Source organism: Pagrus pagrus (assembly GCF_965226575.1).
Source record: "Pagrus pagrus genome assembly, chromosome: 4".
NCBI lineage: Eukaryota > Metazoa > Chordata > Actinopteri > Spariformes > Sparidae > Pagrus > Pagrus pagrus.
In genome coordinates, this window is record NC_140188.1 from 31,178,771 (window position 1) to 31,196,580 (window position 17,810).

Below are 17,810 nucleotides of genomic sequence, written 5' to 3' on the forward strand. Positions count from 1 at the left end.
TTGCTTGTAGCTCACCTGCCTGTGTCTCCTCTTGTGCAGCCATCAGTGGAGCTACCAGCAGGATCAATGTGTCTTAATAACAGCGTTACCAATCATGTCATAAACGACAACAGCCTTGGGATCTTGTTAATGATATGCCACTGTTAAGATATGTATCTTTGTTCAAATTCATCAATCAGTCAAGTACAGAGAGAAAAACACATGACAATGAATGATATTGTTGATGTTTAATTGCAGTAAGTCAGGACCACAAAACTGACACAGACATGATATTCCCTGACTGCATTCCATGTTAAAGGTCATTTGAGTGCATTGATCTTCATTGTGTAGTAAAATGGATGACATTGCTGCTCTGTCGCTGCTTCAGCAGTGAAATGATTCATAATTTAAAAATCGGTGAGTAAAATCTCTATTAATAAGGTTAAAAATGAAAAAGTACAGATTATATTGCTATAAAATTGATTTAAAACAACAACAAAAAAATCAATAGCAGCTTTTGGTGTAACAGAAAACACATATTCTTAAATACATATGTCAGTCAAATATGTCTACATGAGTGAGAAATGATATGGACCAATAAATAACCAGAGTGCTGTATTTCATTATAGGTCAGGAGTCCACCTGGTCCTGCTCCTCGGCCTCATCGCAGGAATCTCTGCAAGAGACACAACACACAAACTCAGTGTCAAGACCCGGATCCAAGCTGTTTGAAATATAGAGATGACAGATAGTTCAACTGAACACAGGAGCACAACAAGTGTGGATGTCAACAAAGGTGGTGGGGTAGACCAAAACAAAAGGGACCATTTATCAGGGAAGAGTGAAGCATGCTGGGTAATTAAAGAGAGGGTAGATGAGGGGGCATTGTGTGGTTAGATTTCCTGGACAACGCCACACTTTGTCTGCCGGAGACAAAGCCATTGTTGTATTAGAGTACGAGTCTGTAGGACTGGGGGTATGTGTGTGTGTGTGTGTGTGTGTGTTTGGGGGGGGGGGGGGTATCTGGGTATCTTGGGAAACTATTTGTTGTTATTTAAAAGGCTGTAAACAGTCATCACACAAATACTGCACTGATGAAAACATACCTCTCGCCTCATAAGCTAATCTTTCTCTTTCATTTGTTATGTGCTAACAAATGCTTCCCGCTATTAAAGACAGAATGATCCCTTCAGTCAATCATTAGAGTACACACCAGGACTGATTAATACTGAATATACACCTCTGTCTTACACCTGAGTGACACAATGGGACACATAGTGTGTAAATTATTAACTTACAGGTTAATAACATCTTGTTATGTAAGACAAGTCATTAGTGACATCTATTGGTGGTCGGGCAAGACATGACTCTTTAGGAGAATGCTGCAACGCTGTCTTGTGGACTATGAAACCTAATGCATTTCTCCATCAGTAAGGGGATGAGGAGATAATGACAGAGACAATTTACATTTTAAGGTGAATGGTTCCTTTAAGGTCTAAGGTGGACAAAAGTCAGAGACTGATGTTTTTTCAGGAATCCTGTGGGTCACCATTCCTACAGGATGGGAGTCAGTTTCACTATTCATCAGGTGACTGGGACGGGACAGGAAAAATGTCAACAGGAGAGGACAGGATGTCAATCATTATAACAATCTGTTTTCATATATAGGTATGCAGTTCTAATAAGAATAAATGCTATTTTCTTTATTTTTAATATTATTGTTATTTTTGTTTATTTGCTCTGGTAGCTGGTATGTTGAAGCCACCTGACCAGTACATGAATTGAGAGGACTGTGGATGAACGACAAGAAGGTGCAGCCACCAAAATGACCCCCCGATAATATGGGATGGGACAGGAATTTTCTTTGACTGTCATGGGTGTGAAATGGTACAGGGGGTAACATCCACTCCTGTGTCACTCCTTAGGCAGCAACAGAACTCTGTTATGTGTGAGGGACTGAACACACACGCAGATACTGTCACTGTTCTATGTCCAGTTTGAAGGTACGCCAATTTTGAATATTTTGGTGCTTTACAACCGTATGATGTATGTATTCCTATGCACAAACACATCTTGCTGCCGGTGCCGTTTAGCAGTACTATGCTCTGCTTCCCTGACGGTGCTACGCGCTGCTTCTCCACACAGGGAGAGAGCTGACGTCATGTTCTGCAGGTAATACACTGCTGAGGGATAAGTACATCATACAACCACACTTCAAAAGACCTCAACTATCATTTTAAGCATTCATTTCTGCTTCTAAAACACGTCAAACAGGATCTGATTACTCATATCATAACAGTGTGTCAACTTAAAGTAATCATGAAAAGAAATAATGTTTCTGTATACAACCTGTTTTCAGGGATACGATTATCCCTCCAGTTATTTAGTAATTGGACCTACAGTAAGGTATCTAGTTTAGAATCGAAGAACGTTGATAGTACTGTAGATTCTGGTTTACAGAGTTTCACCTTCTCTCAAAGTCACCAGCTATAAAATCTTCATTCAGTTTTGTTTTGATCTTCCAGGCCAAAACATGCAAGGTATAATAATATGCCCAGTCTGGTCTGAGGGGTGACACGTAAATATGACATGTCTTCGTGGATAAAATTCTTCTCCAGTTGTTGTCAATCTTGTCATTAAGAACCGGATTATGTTCTTGAGGATCTCAGTCAATAATTGTAAGACACAGCAATTCAACTTCACACATCTGCCACACAGTCAGTAACATCTGCTCAACAAAGGTTGAACACCACAGACGTTGCACCAGGTCCAGCACACAGGATTACTGTAGCTAGACCCTGCTGCATCTTTTTTTTTAATATAATTATTTTTATTGAAATTTTATTGTATACAGGAATACAAGAATACAAAAACAAGGTAGAATGGTGGAATGGTGGTAGGAAAAGTTCTGTGCAGTTTTGTTTTGGAATAATGAAGCTTGTGCATCACTTTAAACTGAATTAATTGGTGCCTGGCATTAACAGAGCAAGATCGGGTCCGGCTAACGCCCTCCTTCCAAACATCATCCCCAATCTGCATACCCAGTTCCTCCTCCCAGGCCTTTTTCAAAGAATGTGTAGCATAATTTATATGTTTTGAAAATATATTTACAAAGCCTGAGACCAGTTTTCGAGATTCAGGTGGGCCCAACAAAAGCTTATAAATTTGTCTTTCCTCAGGAAAAGAATCAAAGTTAGGCACACACTGACAAACATATTTCCCGATCTGTAAATATCGAAAAAAATGTGTTTTGGGAAGACAGAATTTATGTTTTAACTGAGTAAATGAGGCAAAATGCTGGTCAATATACAAATCTCTCAAAGACACTATCCCCTTCAGCCTCCAACTACTAAAGGACACATCTGTAAGAGATGGGGGGAATGCATGATTGCAGCATATTGGGGTGTGAATAGAAGTATCTGGGAGACTGCAACTCTTTTTAATTTGCTGCCATATCTTCAAGCAGTTCAAAATTATCAAATTATCCACGTTTGTTAATGTTTGTAGGGCAACTGGACCCCATAAAAAGAAGTGCTGGCAGAGAGCTATTTTTAACATCACCCTTTTCAATGGCAACCCAGGAAGGAGTCACGGACGTCATTTCTGTGCTATAACCTTCCTGCCAGTAGACAAGAGCCCATGCATTCGCTGCCCAATAGTAATGCAAGAAGCGTGGCGATCCCAGTCCACCCTTCTCTCTGGGCTTATGTAAATGAATTTTCAATATTCTGTGAGTTTTATAGCCCCAATGAAGGGCATAACTATTGAATCTAATAACTTGAAAAATGACTTCATCAAAATAATTCGAACATTTTAAAAGAGGTACAAAAACCTCGGAAGGGAGGCCATTTTAATAGCATTTAAGCGACCCACCATAGAGAGAGGGAGAGTCCTCCATTTTTCAATGTCCTCTTTAAGCTTTGCCACTTACACACTCACTCTATCAAGGAAGTTCAGCTTAAAAATCAATTTAGGTTTTTTTGGCAGCACTACTCCAAGATACTTCAATCTGTCTGTGATTTTGAAAGGGAGATTATACAGAAAAAAATCGTTGCTAAAATCAGCACCTAAAGACACAAATTCACTCTTCTGCCAATTAATAAAAAGAGAACATCATCCGCATACAGAGAGATGTGGTGATCCACGTTACCTAATCGGATGGTCTCGATAGAAGGATGATTCCTAATACTGATAGCAAGTGGCTCAATAGCAACGGCAGAAAGTAACGGGCGGAGGGGACAACCTTGACGCATCCCACGATGTAATGAGAATGGCTTAGATTTGTCTTGGTTCGTTAGAATGGAGGAAGAAGGGTGAGCATACAGCATTGTGATCCATGCAACAAATTGGTGACCATACCCAAATTACCGCTAATATTTTCATGTCTGTATTCAGCAATGCAATGGGATGATAAGATGAAGTCTCAGTCTCATCTCTTCCCTCTTTTAATAATAATGAAATATTGGCATCATATAGTGTGAAAGGGAATTTCTGAGTTCCAAATGAATGGGAGAACATCCTCAAAAGAATGGGCGCCACCTTATCAGAATATTTTTTATACAGTTCGATGCCAAAACTGGACCTGGACCCGCGACTTTGCCATTGGGGAATGATTTTATAGCATCCACAACTTCTTGAGTGGTAACGTCAGAATTTAAAGCCTCTCGAACCTCGTCACTCAACTTAGGGAGAGTCAGGTGCCCTAGCCAGGCAGAAATGTCCCCCATAGCCTCTGATGTATACAACTGCTCATAATATTCCCTGAAACAATCATTAATACCCTCAGGATCAGTATTAACCTTGATCTAATTTTATGTATAGCTCTGCTAACCTGCAAACCTCTCAACTGTCGGGCCAGCAATTTGTGGGGCTTGTCCTGAAGCTCAAAATGTTTCTGTCTAATCTTAAACAGTTGGTCACCTGGCCAGATAAAATGGTATTATATTCATATTTCAATTTGAGAATATTTTGTAAAGTAGAAGGGTCAGAGGTAGTCCTATAGCAAAGTTCCAATTGTGATAATTCAGTTTCAATTTCTAAAGGCGTTTCCGCCTTTCCATTTTTAGCAGTGAGTCCAAGACCTCCATATTATCATTAATTTCCAGAAATTCGGAAATCTTAACAGACATGAATTGGCAGAATGATGCATCAGCATGCAGTGATGGGTTAAGTCTCCAGTTATATTGCTGTTTCTTATGAGTAAGATCAAGAACCACTGTGGTTGGAGAATGGTCAGATATTAAAATATTGTGATATTTAGAAGCAATCATGTTTGATAATCAATTTAGAGTCAAGCAAGAAATAATCTCTGCTTAAAAAAAGACTTGTGCACTTGTGAAAAAAAAGAATAATCTCTGTCAGTGGGGTGTCCCAGTCTCCAAATATCAACTAGATTAGTGGAAGACATTAAGTTCTTCAAAAACCGTGGAGGAGGAAGGGGATTGGCCCATCTGAGCAGACCTGTCCAAGCAGTTACCAAGCACACAGTTAAAATCACCACCCATAATCAGATGTGTATCAGACATATCGGGCAGTAAGATAAATATCTTAAAGAAAAAGGTTGGATTATCAAAATTTGGGCCATACACATTAAGGAGTATAGGATGAAACGAATAAATACAGCCAGTAACCAAAATGTATCTGCCGTTTGGATCACACACAGTGGAAACATGTCTGAATGGAACAGTAATACGAATCAAAATTGCCACTCCTCTGGCTTTACGAGAAAAAGTGGACTGAAAAATCTGATTGGCCCAACTACACCTGAGCAACTTTTCTTTTGTGGGTCTGATATGAGTTTCTTGCAAATATATAACATCAGAAGACAAAGATTTTAAATGAGAAAACACTTTTGCTAATTTAAGCACATGCCCCAAGCCGCGCACATTCCAGCTAGTAAAGGTGATGCCACCACCTAATGTCTGTGAGCTAGGATGCATATGGAGTGTTAGTAACAGAAAATTGCACACATAATGCGCTTGTGAGAACTTGAAAATAAAAGTAAAACACCAACAATAACATTAGGAACACAACTACCCTCCCACCACCCCATTTCCCAGAACAAAGTGAGAGTGGAAACCCCACATACTTATTCAGGGGTTGCTGGACCATCTAAAAACTACTAAACAACAGCTAAATTAACCCGAGTAACCCTCAACTCACTCTCCAATAATACACATGACTACTTGTGGGCAATGAATGCAAAACGGTCATAAACATGTCCCTGTTGAAAAGGTTACATTACATAAGAGTAACATACCTAAACATGCCTCCTATCAATGGGCGATCAGTGTTCAAATTGGTCTGCCGCTGCTTCATGACCTCCGCTGGATAGTCAGGGAAGAAGTAAATCACTTTTCCATTGTAGCGGAGAGGAAACTGCTGGCAGGCCAGCTGTAATATTTTCGCCTTTGTTTGGAAGTGGTGGAGGCATGCCATCATTATGCGTGGGCATGCGTCTCCTTCGGGGAGCTGCCTCCCCAGACAGTGCGCTCGATCCACTTACAGCGGCTTGGAAAGGTTGTCTGCGTCCCAGCAGCCCAGGAATAAATGTGGCCAGGAACTCTGTCGGTCGTCCGTTCTCGATCTTCTCAGGTAAGCCAACGATTTTAAATTTTCTGTCGCCTGGAGCGAGACTCAAGGTCAATCACTTTCAGCCGCAGTGCTTTGTTCTCCGCCTGCCATTTCATGTACGTCTGCTCAACATGGGAGAGGCAGCGGTCATAGTCCAAGCTAGCATCTTCCACCTCTTTTATTCTGTTGCCCAGTGTCACCAAAGACGCCCGGGTAGCTGTTAGAGATGCCTCTAAATCGTCATCGTCTTTGTCATACTCTGTATTGCAGAAAGGATTTTTGTAGAATCTGCATCGGACTTACTCCATACTATACTAATACTCCACAGTATTAGCGGCTAGTCCAGCTAGCTCCGGCTGATCACCAGATTCATCCAGAGATTCATCTGGCTTCCTTCCCTTTTTCGGTTTAGTCATCTTGAGGTACTTACACACACGGAGCTCAGAGGTAAATCTGGGAGAATACGTCAAATATTTGATAAATTACCAAATTATAAGAGTAGATAGGAGCCCTGGGAAAAAGCATCTACTCCATGCGGTGCACACTAGCACCCCCCCACCCCCCACCCCACTGTTAATGTAGTAAAGTAATCTGTCTGTTAGCAGCAGATAAACACTGCATTAAACAAAAAACACAGCTGGTGAAAATCTATCCGACATGACTCGGGCACAAATGTTCACAAAATTTTTAAGTTTTATTCACCTTTAAGTGATAGCGTGTGACTTTTGATGTAGGCGCGCAGCGCCAGCAGGAAGCAGGGTTTTGTACTGCTGAAACCACACCAGCAGCAAGAGAGACCGTAACTGAAGATGGAGATGGACTTGGTTCCAAAGAAAAACAGTAATGGATCTATCATCTGGCAGTGGTTTGGATTCCACAAGGAAGACGTTGAACAAAACACGGTTATCTGCAAAATGTGCCACCAAACCATTGCCAAAAAAGGCAGCAGTACTATGAATTTGTTTCACCACCTGAAATGCCATCCACTACTAAATGAAGAATGCCTCAAAGTCTGCATGTCCACATCTCCACCCACAACAAATAAAACGTCAAAGAAAAAACCAGCCCCGAAGCAAATGACTCTGGCTTCTTCGTTTGCCAAATCAATCCCATACGACAAAAAAAGCCCAAAATGAAACGAGATGCCGGCCGTGGTAACAAAACACATCGCCAAAGACACAGCCCCAGTTAGTGTTGTGGAAAAGCCAGGATTCAAAAATCTCATTAAGACACTTGACCCAAAGTATGATTTGTCTGGTCGCAAGTTTTTTGCAGAGAAAGCGCTACCAGAGTTTCATTTAAATTACAGTGAGAGAAAAGGTGGCCCACCAGCTAACGACATCTGACCTACTTCTCCACGACTACGGATCTGTGGTTCAGCAGAGCCTGTGAGCCTTATCTCAGCTTAACAGTATATTACATCGACATTGAAAAGGTTGTGCCTCCAAACGATCTTTTTTCCTGATGTTCATGCAGGAAAGCTCATTGCACAAGGGCTGCAAGATGCTGTCATGTCATTGAACTTCACTACAGATAACGGGACTAATATAATAAAAGCTGTGAGCCTGAATGAGTGGACAAGACTATAGTGTTTTGGCCATCGCCTGCGCCTTGCAATTGGTGAGTATTTGTGCAGGTTTGCCTCCCCCTAATGGGAAAATAATAATATTTTTTTACTATCAACGATGGTAAATATAACTAAGACAGCATTTCATTATTTGTCACATGCAATTAAATGATTTGAGAACTAGGCCACAGTAGGAAGGCCTACCATGCCATTATTTACTTTCATTTGTTAAAAGCTAATGAGTGCAGCTGCCTGGTTAAAATAAAACATTTCATTTAACTTGATTTTGATTTTCCCTCTATTTGAATGCAAATTAAAAAAAAATCTAGGGACTACTTGAATCATCATACTAGTGTCATTTTATATATCAAAAAGATGAAATCAACATTTATACAGTGATTTAGAGGAGATTTCAAAATATCCATATATATATATATATATATATCTGGTACACATTTCAACGAAATAGAGAGTGTGACATGAATGTAGTTTACAAGCAACTTCAACAAATGTGGAAAATAAAGTGTCCAATAATCATAGAAAAATAAGTAAATAAAAATAGAGTTTAGGAAATTACTCTGGAAAACCCTCTTATCCCTCTAAAGCTACTAATCACCCAAATTGAGTATTTCTTTCCAGGAAACGTCCTATGATACTACAGCCCTCTAAAACAAAGCATGGCTGATATCAAAACAAAACATTTTAGTCCCAATTTAGACTGAAATGGTTTATTTTGTCCATTTACCTGCACCACAAATGCTGCCAAACCAGCAAACATGGTCAGCAGTGCCACGCGCCGCAGCCTGCACACATCGACCTGCTTCAGCAGAAAGAATCGAGCCCAGCCCAGCTTTTTGGCTGTATGAGGAGGGTATCGCATGCTGTTGACTCCCTCCATTTTCAGCTGCTTGATGAGACAGCTGCGCAGGTGACTGAGTTGGTCAAAGCCGTGCCGGCCGTGGTAACAGCCCATCCCACTGTTACCTGAGCAAGAGGGGGGAGGATATGTCAGCTATAAATGTATTACATAAATCTGTTAATCCTCAAGTTAATAGGAGGCTAAATAAACGCAGATTGGTTTAAGTGTTATCACACTCACCAACTCCTCCGAAGGGCAGAGCACTAACGGTAAAGTGGACCAGACAGTCGTTAGCCAGGAGAGCTCCACTGGATGTCTCAGCTATCACCCTTTTGATCAGCTGGTGATCAGACAAGAAGACTTTATCACACAATCATACAGAGCATTGTGGTTACAATCTCACCAGCTTCATAGCATTTTTAGTACCACAGCCACAATAAAATCTCAATGTTAAAAAGAATAATTGGAAACAAACATGTCCGCTGGTGATTTGCTTACCTTGTTGTTATGGGAAAAGACATATACAACCAGAGGTTTTTCTCTCTCATTAATAAACTGGATGGCCTCATCGACACCGCTCACTGTGATGATGGGCAGCAGGGGCCCAAAGATCTCCTCCTTCATCACTCTGGATTCCCTTGTCACATCCTTCAGCACAGTGGGGGCTGGCAGGAGACAGGAAGAGGAGGATCTCTTGTTACTGATACTGCTTTATAGACAATGGAAAACAAGATACAGGTAGCATACTGTTATATGGTTTCCAGTTGTGAGTATCCTGGCAAGAAATAAAATATTTGTGTACATATACAATGCAATTGCCACTTATTCTATATACAGATGAGAGGGGGTTTGCAGAAAGGATGAAATCAAATGTCAGTTCTTTAATGTCTTGCAAATTTTACCAAGGTTATTTTTACCTGTGTCATGAGGTTCAACAACTTAGAGGATAACATCCTGAATGTATTTTTTTGTCAAACAAAGAAGAACATACCCCAAACACATTTGGACATAAAAAAAAAAGGACAAGAAGCCGAAATAGAACTGGATTAAATTTCTCTAACTAACAATCATCAGTCCATTCGATAAGATGACCTCTATAACTAGGGGTGTATATTGGGCCAATAGTCGGTCCGTTATTTGGAAATTCATACTGTATTATCAGCCATTTATCTGTATCCGTCAAAGTGAAGAAGACAACACAATTGCAATTTACATACATTTACATTAGATACATGTTCTGCAAGGGCTCAAAGAGAGAGAAAGTTTACAATGTGAACACAACAAATCTAATTAGAGTTGTGTGATAATCAATCACCCATCTATTCTCACTACATCTGAGCATTTTCCCCCTCAAGTGTGAATAAACTACAAGCTATGAACTTCTTTTGAAATATAAAAATGTGTAATTATCGGTTATCTTCTCAGTATTGGCCACGAATTATCAGTTTCCATATCAGCTGAAAAAGATGCATATAATGCATCTCTATCTATGACCACCTGCCATCATCCATGAAGACACAGGCTACACATTTTTCAGAGCCACCTTTCAAGTCTACAGGTAATGATACTCAAAACGTGGTTGGTGGAGTCTAAAGCATTACGTCCTTCAGCATAGCAACTTTTCAAGAAGTCAATCAACCCAGTGTCAGTGTCAGTAAGGGAGACCATCAATGACATATTTTATGAAGTAAAGTCATTAGTTTGCCTCTTGAACTGATCACTACACCATAGGCATGAGTGACATTGAAAGTTTTAGGAAAATAGGAACTTTTTAATTTGATATATAGTAAGTTTAACAGTGGTGTAGCTAGTCCGTCACTGGTGCCCTTCTCTCTAAACTCTTGAGGGCCAGCAAGGTGAGAATTAACACTGTAATAAATTAAAATCTAGCCAGAGCAGTTCCTCTCAGGTGAAGATTTGCACAGCTGTTCGATATTGTTAAAAATATTGCTTATGACAGCGGATGTCGCGATATTCAATAATATATCGGCCCAAGCCAACTACCCCAGTCAATTCATTTCAACTTAAAGTGTTTGCCAGTACTGCAGCCTAAAATACAGAGCAAATGCTTTTTAGCTCTAACACACCACGTACCTATGTAGCACTGGGATTCATCGCTGTCTCCACCAACAGCAATCGTGCTCCCATCCATGAGAGCCATGACCCTCTTAAAGTGCTGCTGGTTAATAATGCGTCCATAGTCCTCAAAGGTTTTTGGATTGTCCGTGTAAAACTCCTGCAATGTGTGAAATAAAAGATAAATGATGTTCAGATTGTTTGTAATCTCAGAATTAAAGACAATTTATGGATCATTAAAAGTTTGTTATGCAGTATTTTCCCAAAAAAACTAAACAATGTATTGACTCATGCAAAAGTGGTCCCTATCACTCATCACTTATGACCAGCTTCGAGTGTGTGGCAGTGTCTGTATCTGTGGAGACCCTGCTCTCTGCCTACATTTTCCTATTTTCTTAGTATTTTGCTGTCTTGGTACATATGGGTGTCATACTTTGGGTGGCTGTGGGTTTAAATAAGGGAAATTTCTCTTTTATTTGACGAGTGAAGGATCTGTTTAGTTGTCAGACTGTGAACTCCATCAGACCGACACATCCCTGTTCCATGCTGCCTGCATTTCCATTCACACGGTGGTCGTTTCGCCTCTGTTACTACCTCCGGAGGCGCATTGAAACTGTCCCCCCATTCCAACTCTGACAAGACGGAACATCGCCGCAAGATTCCTGCCTTGAAAAGACAGTGTGAATGGGGCTATAGAAAGCTGCAGGTCAGTGTGTTTTAACTGAGGCTGGGGCTAAGATACACTCACACACACACACACACAGGCAGAGCAGAGATCCAGATATTAACGTTTAATTGTCATGTTTTACATTCTCTAATCAAGATTATTTCTTTTAGTGAAACCCAAGTCTTTCTCATTTTACCACTGACCCTGGAAGTTTCTACAATGATTTGCCATATTCCCAATAAGCAAACTACAACTAATTTGTTCAGATCTTAATTTTAGACCAACCTTGACGTTCTTATTGATCTCTTCTACTACTCGGCTCTGGATGGACGATTCACACAGGATATAATCTGGAGCGATGCATGTCTGGCCACAGTTGACAAACTTGCCCCATGTGATGCGACTGTATTGGACAAGAGCAAAGGAAAAGCGTCAAACCTTATAGACACACCTTTATGCTGTATCAGCACAGTAAATGCCGCTTTTTGTTTTTCACCACACTGTTGATGTTTCAAAATGTAGTTAGGAACTGTGTTGGATTTGAAAACAACTCCTGCATGTTTTGTACATATTTTAAGCTTCAGTGGAGTTCAGACTGACCGACATGCTATAGCAATGTCACAGTTCTTGTCGATGTAGCAGGGGCTCTTCCCTCCCATCTCCAGGGTCACTGGGGTGAGGTGGCGAGCTGCAGCCTCCATCACCAGTTTGCCCACTGTGCTGCTTCCTGTGTAGAAAATGTGATCAAATCTCTGCTTCAGCAGCTCCTGGGTCTCTGGCACTCCACCTGTCACCACTGGATACAGATCCTACAGAGAGTATATGTAGTCATTAACATTTCCAGTACATTCACAGTAAATAATAATCAAAACAAAGTGTTTAGGTATCATTTCAAACAAAGGCAGAGGCTCACCTTGTCCAGATACTGAGGGAGGAGTTCCTCCATGACCTTGGCGGAGTGAGAACTGACTTCGGATGGCTTTATTATTGCTCCATTACCTGAAAATGTATTAATAGACACAATTTACCACTTATACCGTGAAGGAAAAAAAAGAAAGAAGGAACCAAAGAAGGAAAAAATTCCAAAACATAAATACTCTCAAGCGGCTCAATCTGTGGTTGGTGAAGGTTCTCAGTCATCCAGGTCATGGTAATTCTAAGTGTTGTATCGTAGGCAACTGGACTATTTATTTTTCAGTTTCTTGAAGACGTTTCACATCTCATCCAAGAGGCTTCTTCAGTTCTAACTAACTGGAGAGTTGCAGGCTTTTAAACTCTGTGTGGGAGTGTCCTTACAGAGTCGTTACGGACACGTGTGAGCTCTGAGTTTCTCTCTGAGAGTCATTGGGGCCACTTGTGGGTCGTTGACCCAACCGGCCTTCATGTGGGTTGCTAGGGCTAGGTGAGCCCAGGTGTGAATGGTTGTTAAGCTGTCTGGGGAGAGAACTCAGTACAGCATTGTAGGTGGGGGATAAGTAATGTCTGTTCAGATCTGTTATGTTCAGTCATTAGTATGTGATCTTAAAGAGTGAAATGTTTGAACTTTGAATGAACTTTGTTTCTGGTGTGGCTCTCTCCACCTCAATCTAACTTCACTAATGACAAATTATTTTTTACAGCTGACAGAATTTAATGAGAGACAGTGTCAAAGTGCTGGTGACTGGTCTCTAGAGCCCTTTAAAGACATGGAATATGATACATTGCAACCTTCATCAGCTGATGGTTTCTTATGCGCTTGACATTTATGTTCATTATGGCTTCATTCAGACATCACAATGCTTGCAAGATATCTGGCACCAGGTGCGCAAGACATGGTGATGAATCAGCTGCTCTGATGAGATGGAAAATAATGATGCCAGGGAATCAGAGTGTTCTCAGTTTTTGCACCAGTGATGGATTTTTAAAACTTACTTTGCTGATGAAGCCTTAACTAATGACACTGTGGGCACGAGGGATGCTCACCCCCACATCTTCACACAGTGAATCCTTAAAAAAAAAACCTTTGATGGAATCCTGCTGCCTGTTTTATAACACACGAGTGCATAAGCACTGAATGACAAGTCAATAAGTTGGACTCAATTAATTATTATTTGCTCATTGTATGTACTGTATGTATAATGTATTGTCATAAATTGATCTGACATGACATCTAGGTCTTTTACAATATAAAATCACATACTTCCCCGCATTTCATATTTTATTGAACTGATTTTATTTTCTTTTGCTAATTAAGTGATAAATATAATAAGGTGATCTTAATCAGGCTGAACAAGATGTACATTTAATCTTTGTGTCTTTAGACTTGTGCTGCTGCAGCCTTTATGTTAGCTTGACAGTATTCAATTCAGACTTGTGCCGTGTTATAGTGTTAGAGAAATATTACAGATCTGACTTGGTAAGATATGTCTGAAAGGAACGTAGAATCATTTCTGATGCTGTGGTTTGCTTTGATGTTGGATTGCATTACACAGTATTGTGATAGGTACATGCACAGTCTACTGTGCATGTACATATGCAATTAAGATAAAGAGCTCTCTGATACAGTCTATGAAAAGGTGAACATTATGTGCAGAACATGCTTCACAAAAGGTAGAATTTGCTATTATACTGGATTACTTAAGGTATGTTTTCACATATTTTGTCCTATCCTTGAAGCTAGCTGACTGACTTTTGAAAACAAGAATATGACAGAAGGACCCACGGCTCTTTTGCTACACCACAGGCTATGGACCTTTAATAAACCAGTAGACCTATCTACAAATACATATGGGTGTGTATGTGTATATGTGGTACCTGCAGCGATAGCTCCAACCAGCGGCTGGAGGGTGACAGCCCAGGGGTAGTTCCAGGCCCCGATGATGAGGACCACCCCCAGTGGCTCCGGCTGCACATAAACCTCATCTGATATGGTGAGGAGGTTCTTCTCTACCGGCCGAGGTGCCGCCCACTCTGCCAGCTTCTCTACAGCCAGCTTGATCTCTCCCTCCAGTCCCAGTGTCTCAAACAGCTCAGTCCCATGTTCACTCTGAAATACAAGGAGGGACAAAATCTAGTGCTCATCAACTGTTTGTTTGATTAGTCATTAACTGGTTCATTCATGTATATTGATCTGTTAAGCATGAGCATCTGCAGTCCCTGTCCATGGATAATGTATCACCAGAGTACAGAGAAAACGGTGTTGTATCCCTGTGTTGGATAGCATTTAGTTAATCTATTCCTGCTTTCTCCTATACTAGACTGTATATATAATACGCAGGTGAAGTGAATAACATTGATCATCTTGTTACATTTGAATGTTCTTCTGGGAAACCTTTGGTCAAACCAACCAAACTCCAGTCCAAACCGTGGTAACAGCACTCTCTGATAGCAGTGGCCCCCTTAGCATGACAGTGGTTCTGACACGTCACATAAACTGCTCAGGAATGGCCTGAGGAATGTGATAAAAAGAACAAAGTGTCAAACTGGCCTTCAAACTCCCCAGATCCAAATCTGATTGGACATCCGTGGGATGCGTTGGAACAAGTCTGATCCATGGAGCCCCCGCAACCCACAGGACTCAAAGGATCCGGCACCAAAACTCTGGTGCCAGTCACCACATGACACCCTCAAAGCTCCTGTTTCCATGCCTTGACCAGTTAGAGCCAAGTCCAATCATAGTCCAGTCTCAATTACGAAATTGCACATACCACGTGGAATGATGGCACTTGGGTGGTCCACTCCTGTTTGCCAGGCCATAGAATGGCCAGATGTCAGCCGAGAGCAAACCAGTAAAACCAGAACTGGCCCAAATGGGGCTGGATCGGGCCAGTTTTGGTTAATTAGGTTCGCTCTTGGCTGACATGTGGCCATGCTATGGCCTGCTTGTGGCTCAGATCTGGCAACCAGGAGTGGATTGCCCAAGGGCCATCATTCTATGTGATATGTGGGCCGGATAAATGTATCTGGTGTGAGCCAAATCTGGGCCGCAACAATTTTGCTATCTGCGCTTTTAATGGGTTAAAGTTGTGGCTGATAAGTTAATATATTTTTATCTTAAGATATTAACTACGTAAGTGGTTGTTAATGTCATGGTCTACACAAATCTGCATTTTAATTATTTTTGAAAAATATCGTTTAAGTGATTTCCTTAAAGGAACAGTTCACCCAAACATTAAAATTATCATCTACTCAACTCCATGCTGATGGAAGGTAGGGGGAAGTTTCGTAGTCCACAAAACACTGGCTGTGTTATAACAAGTTCTTTCCGCCCCTACCATTTTGCTCTACTGAGTGGGAAATTGACCTGCCTGTAGGCATTGTGCTCGTTTAAGAATTCCACTCCTTGAAGGCCCGGAGCAACGTGGCATGATTACTGTAATAGGTGTCAAACATAGCAAGCAAACCAGACGAGCCACTTTAGAGACACATAAAACCACCGACAAGAAGTACAGAGCAGCCCAATAGAATATTTTACTGTTTAGTTTCCTTGGCTACAAACTTTCATTTGATTTCTAATCCACTTTCAGTTTGAGGTCTGAACTGTTTCTTTCCTGGCGTGTTGATAACTGCTCTTTTATTGAGCTTAACACTCACCACTGCTGCTCAGGCACAATGAAAAGGATCTAGGGCAGTGAATGTTGGAAAATTCATCCCTGCCATGTGACCTGAACAGTCCCCAATCTCCACAAGGAACACACACAGTTTCCTGATCCTCACAACATTTCAACATGTAGGAAATGCAGGAGCATTTCCAGGAGCTCCTGGAAGCCTGTGATGTTCTGACTAACCCACCTTTCCCAGGTCTTTTTTGACAGCATCTGCTATGTCCTTGCGTCTCTCTGAGATGAAGCGCAGCAGGCTCTTCAGCTGGTGGATCCTGAACTCCAGAGGTTTGGTTCTCCCTGTCTGGAAGGACTTCCTGGCCCGCTGGACGACCAGCTGTTCTCGAGACATCTTAAATATAAAATACACATACAGTACAAGGGCCAAATGTTACACAGCTCATTGAGCTAGCCATAGTAAATTCTACCAAAAAAATCAATGAATGCTACAGCTAGAGCTAACGTTGTGTCAGTGTGAGGGACATAGAACTCATGAGACTGAGCTGCGGACATGAAGCACTCATCGTTCAGATCAGTGCAGCAATCAAACACTTCATGGATCACTGTGTGAACACTGGGAGACGGCAGCTGAATATTATCCGAGTTACAGCGTTACATAACGGTGAAGTTCTTGAGCTTTTGACGACAGACAGCGACAATAATGACAGTACTCGTTATAACACCAGGGCTTGTTGATACCAGAGTCAGTGTGAAGCTGCAGTCTTTGGAGGAACACAGTCACCCTGGAAGGATAGCATTACTGGCTAATAGTATTGCAAACTCTTGTTAAATAGCTAGCTATAGCAGAAACATGAACAAATGTAGCATATGCTAATGATAACTATGTACGCGATACATGTGGACCAGCTTCAGCAGATGAATGAAGTTTTACCTTTAGAGCCACCCGTCCGCTTCACCTGTGTTACTGCCTGTAGGCGCTTCTAGTTACAAAGTTAAACCGTCGTGTGGTCAGGAGCCGCTAGACAAACGGCGTCAGCCATTGGTCTGTAGGCGTGTTCATCAAAGAAATAACCAATCAGCTACAACAACAGTTGAGTATGGAAGCCCATTTCCGCCAGTGTGATGGAGAAAAAAAGAAAAAGAAAAAAAAAAGATCCTGTAAGTCATTATCATGAGATACAATGGCGTCAGCCATTGGTCTGTAGGCGTGTCCATCAAAGAAATAACCAATCAGCTACAACAACAGTTGAGTATGGAAGCCCATTTCCGCCAGTGTGATGGAGAAAAAAGAAAAGAAAAAGATCCTGCAAGTCATTATAATGAGATCGTATGTCAAAATATTGACTTAGTATCTGAAAATAATGAGATAGCATCTCAAAATAATGACTTAGTATCTCAAAATATTAACTTAGATTCTCAATATATTGACTTAGTATCACAATATATTGACTTCATATCTCAAAATATTGACTTAGTATCTCAAAATAATGACTTAGTATCTCAAAATATTAACTTAGATTCTCAATGTATTGACTTAATATCTCAAAA

At 41.0% G+C, this 17,810-nt stretch overlaps 1 protein-coding gene across 2 annotated transcripts; it reads right to left on the bottom strand.

Annotated features, from left to right (window-relative positions):
- Window positions 1-212: 212 nt before the first annotated feature.
- LOC311256058 (aldehyde dehydrogenase family 3 member A2-like) lies at window positions 213-17,406 on the bottom strand. 2 transcript variants are annotated; one of them, XM_084350812.1, is made up of 11 exons: window positions 17,194-17,403; window positions 16,492-16,653; window positions 14,515-14,746; window positions 12,635-12,720; window positions 12,322-12,530; window positions 12,007-12,124; window positions 11,073-11,214; window positions 9,477-9,643; window positions 9,219-9,318; window positions 8,865-9,103; window positions 213-655 (listed from the first exon to the last, which is right to left on the bottom strand). In XM_084350812.1, the coding sequence occupies exons 2-11, from the start codon at window positions 16,651-16,653 to the stop codon at window positions 641-643; spliced, it is 1,470 nt and encodes a 489-aa protein (XP_084206938.1). In that variant the 5' UTR covers window positions 17,194-17,403; the 3' UTR covers window positions 213-640. The 2 variants fall into 2 exon arrangements, with proteins under 2 accessions (XP_084206938.1, XP_084206937.1); XM_084350811.1 differs by lacking the exon at window positions 213-655 and having other exon boundaries at window positions 8,461-9,103; window positions 17,194-17,406.
- Window positions 17,407-17,810: the final 404 nt, after the last annotated feature.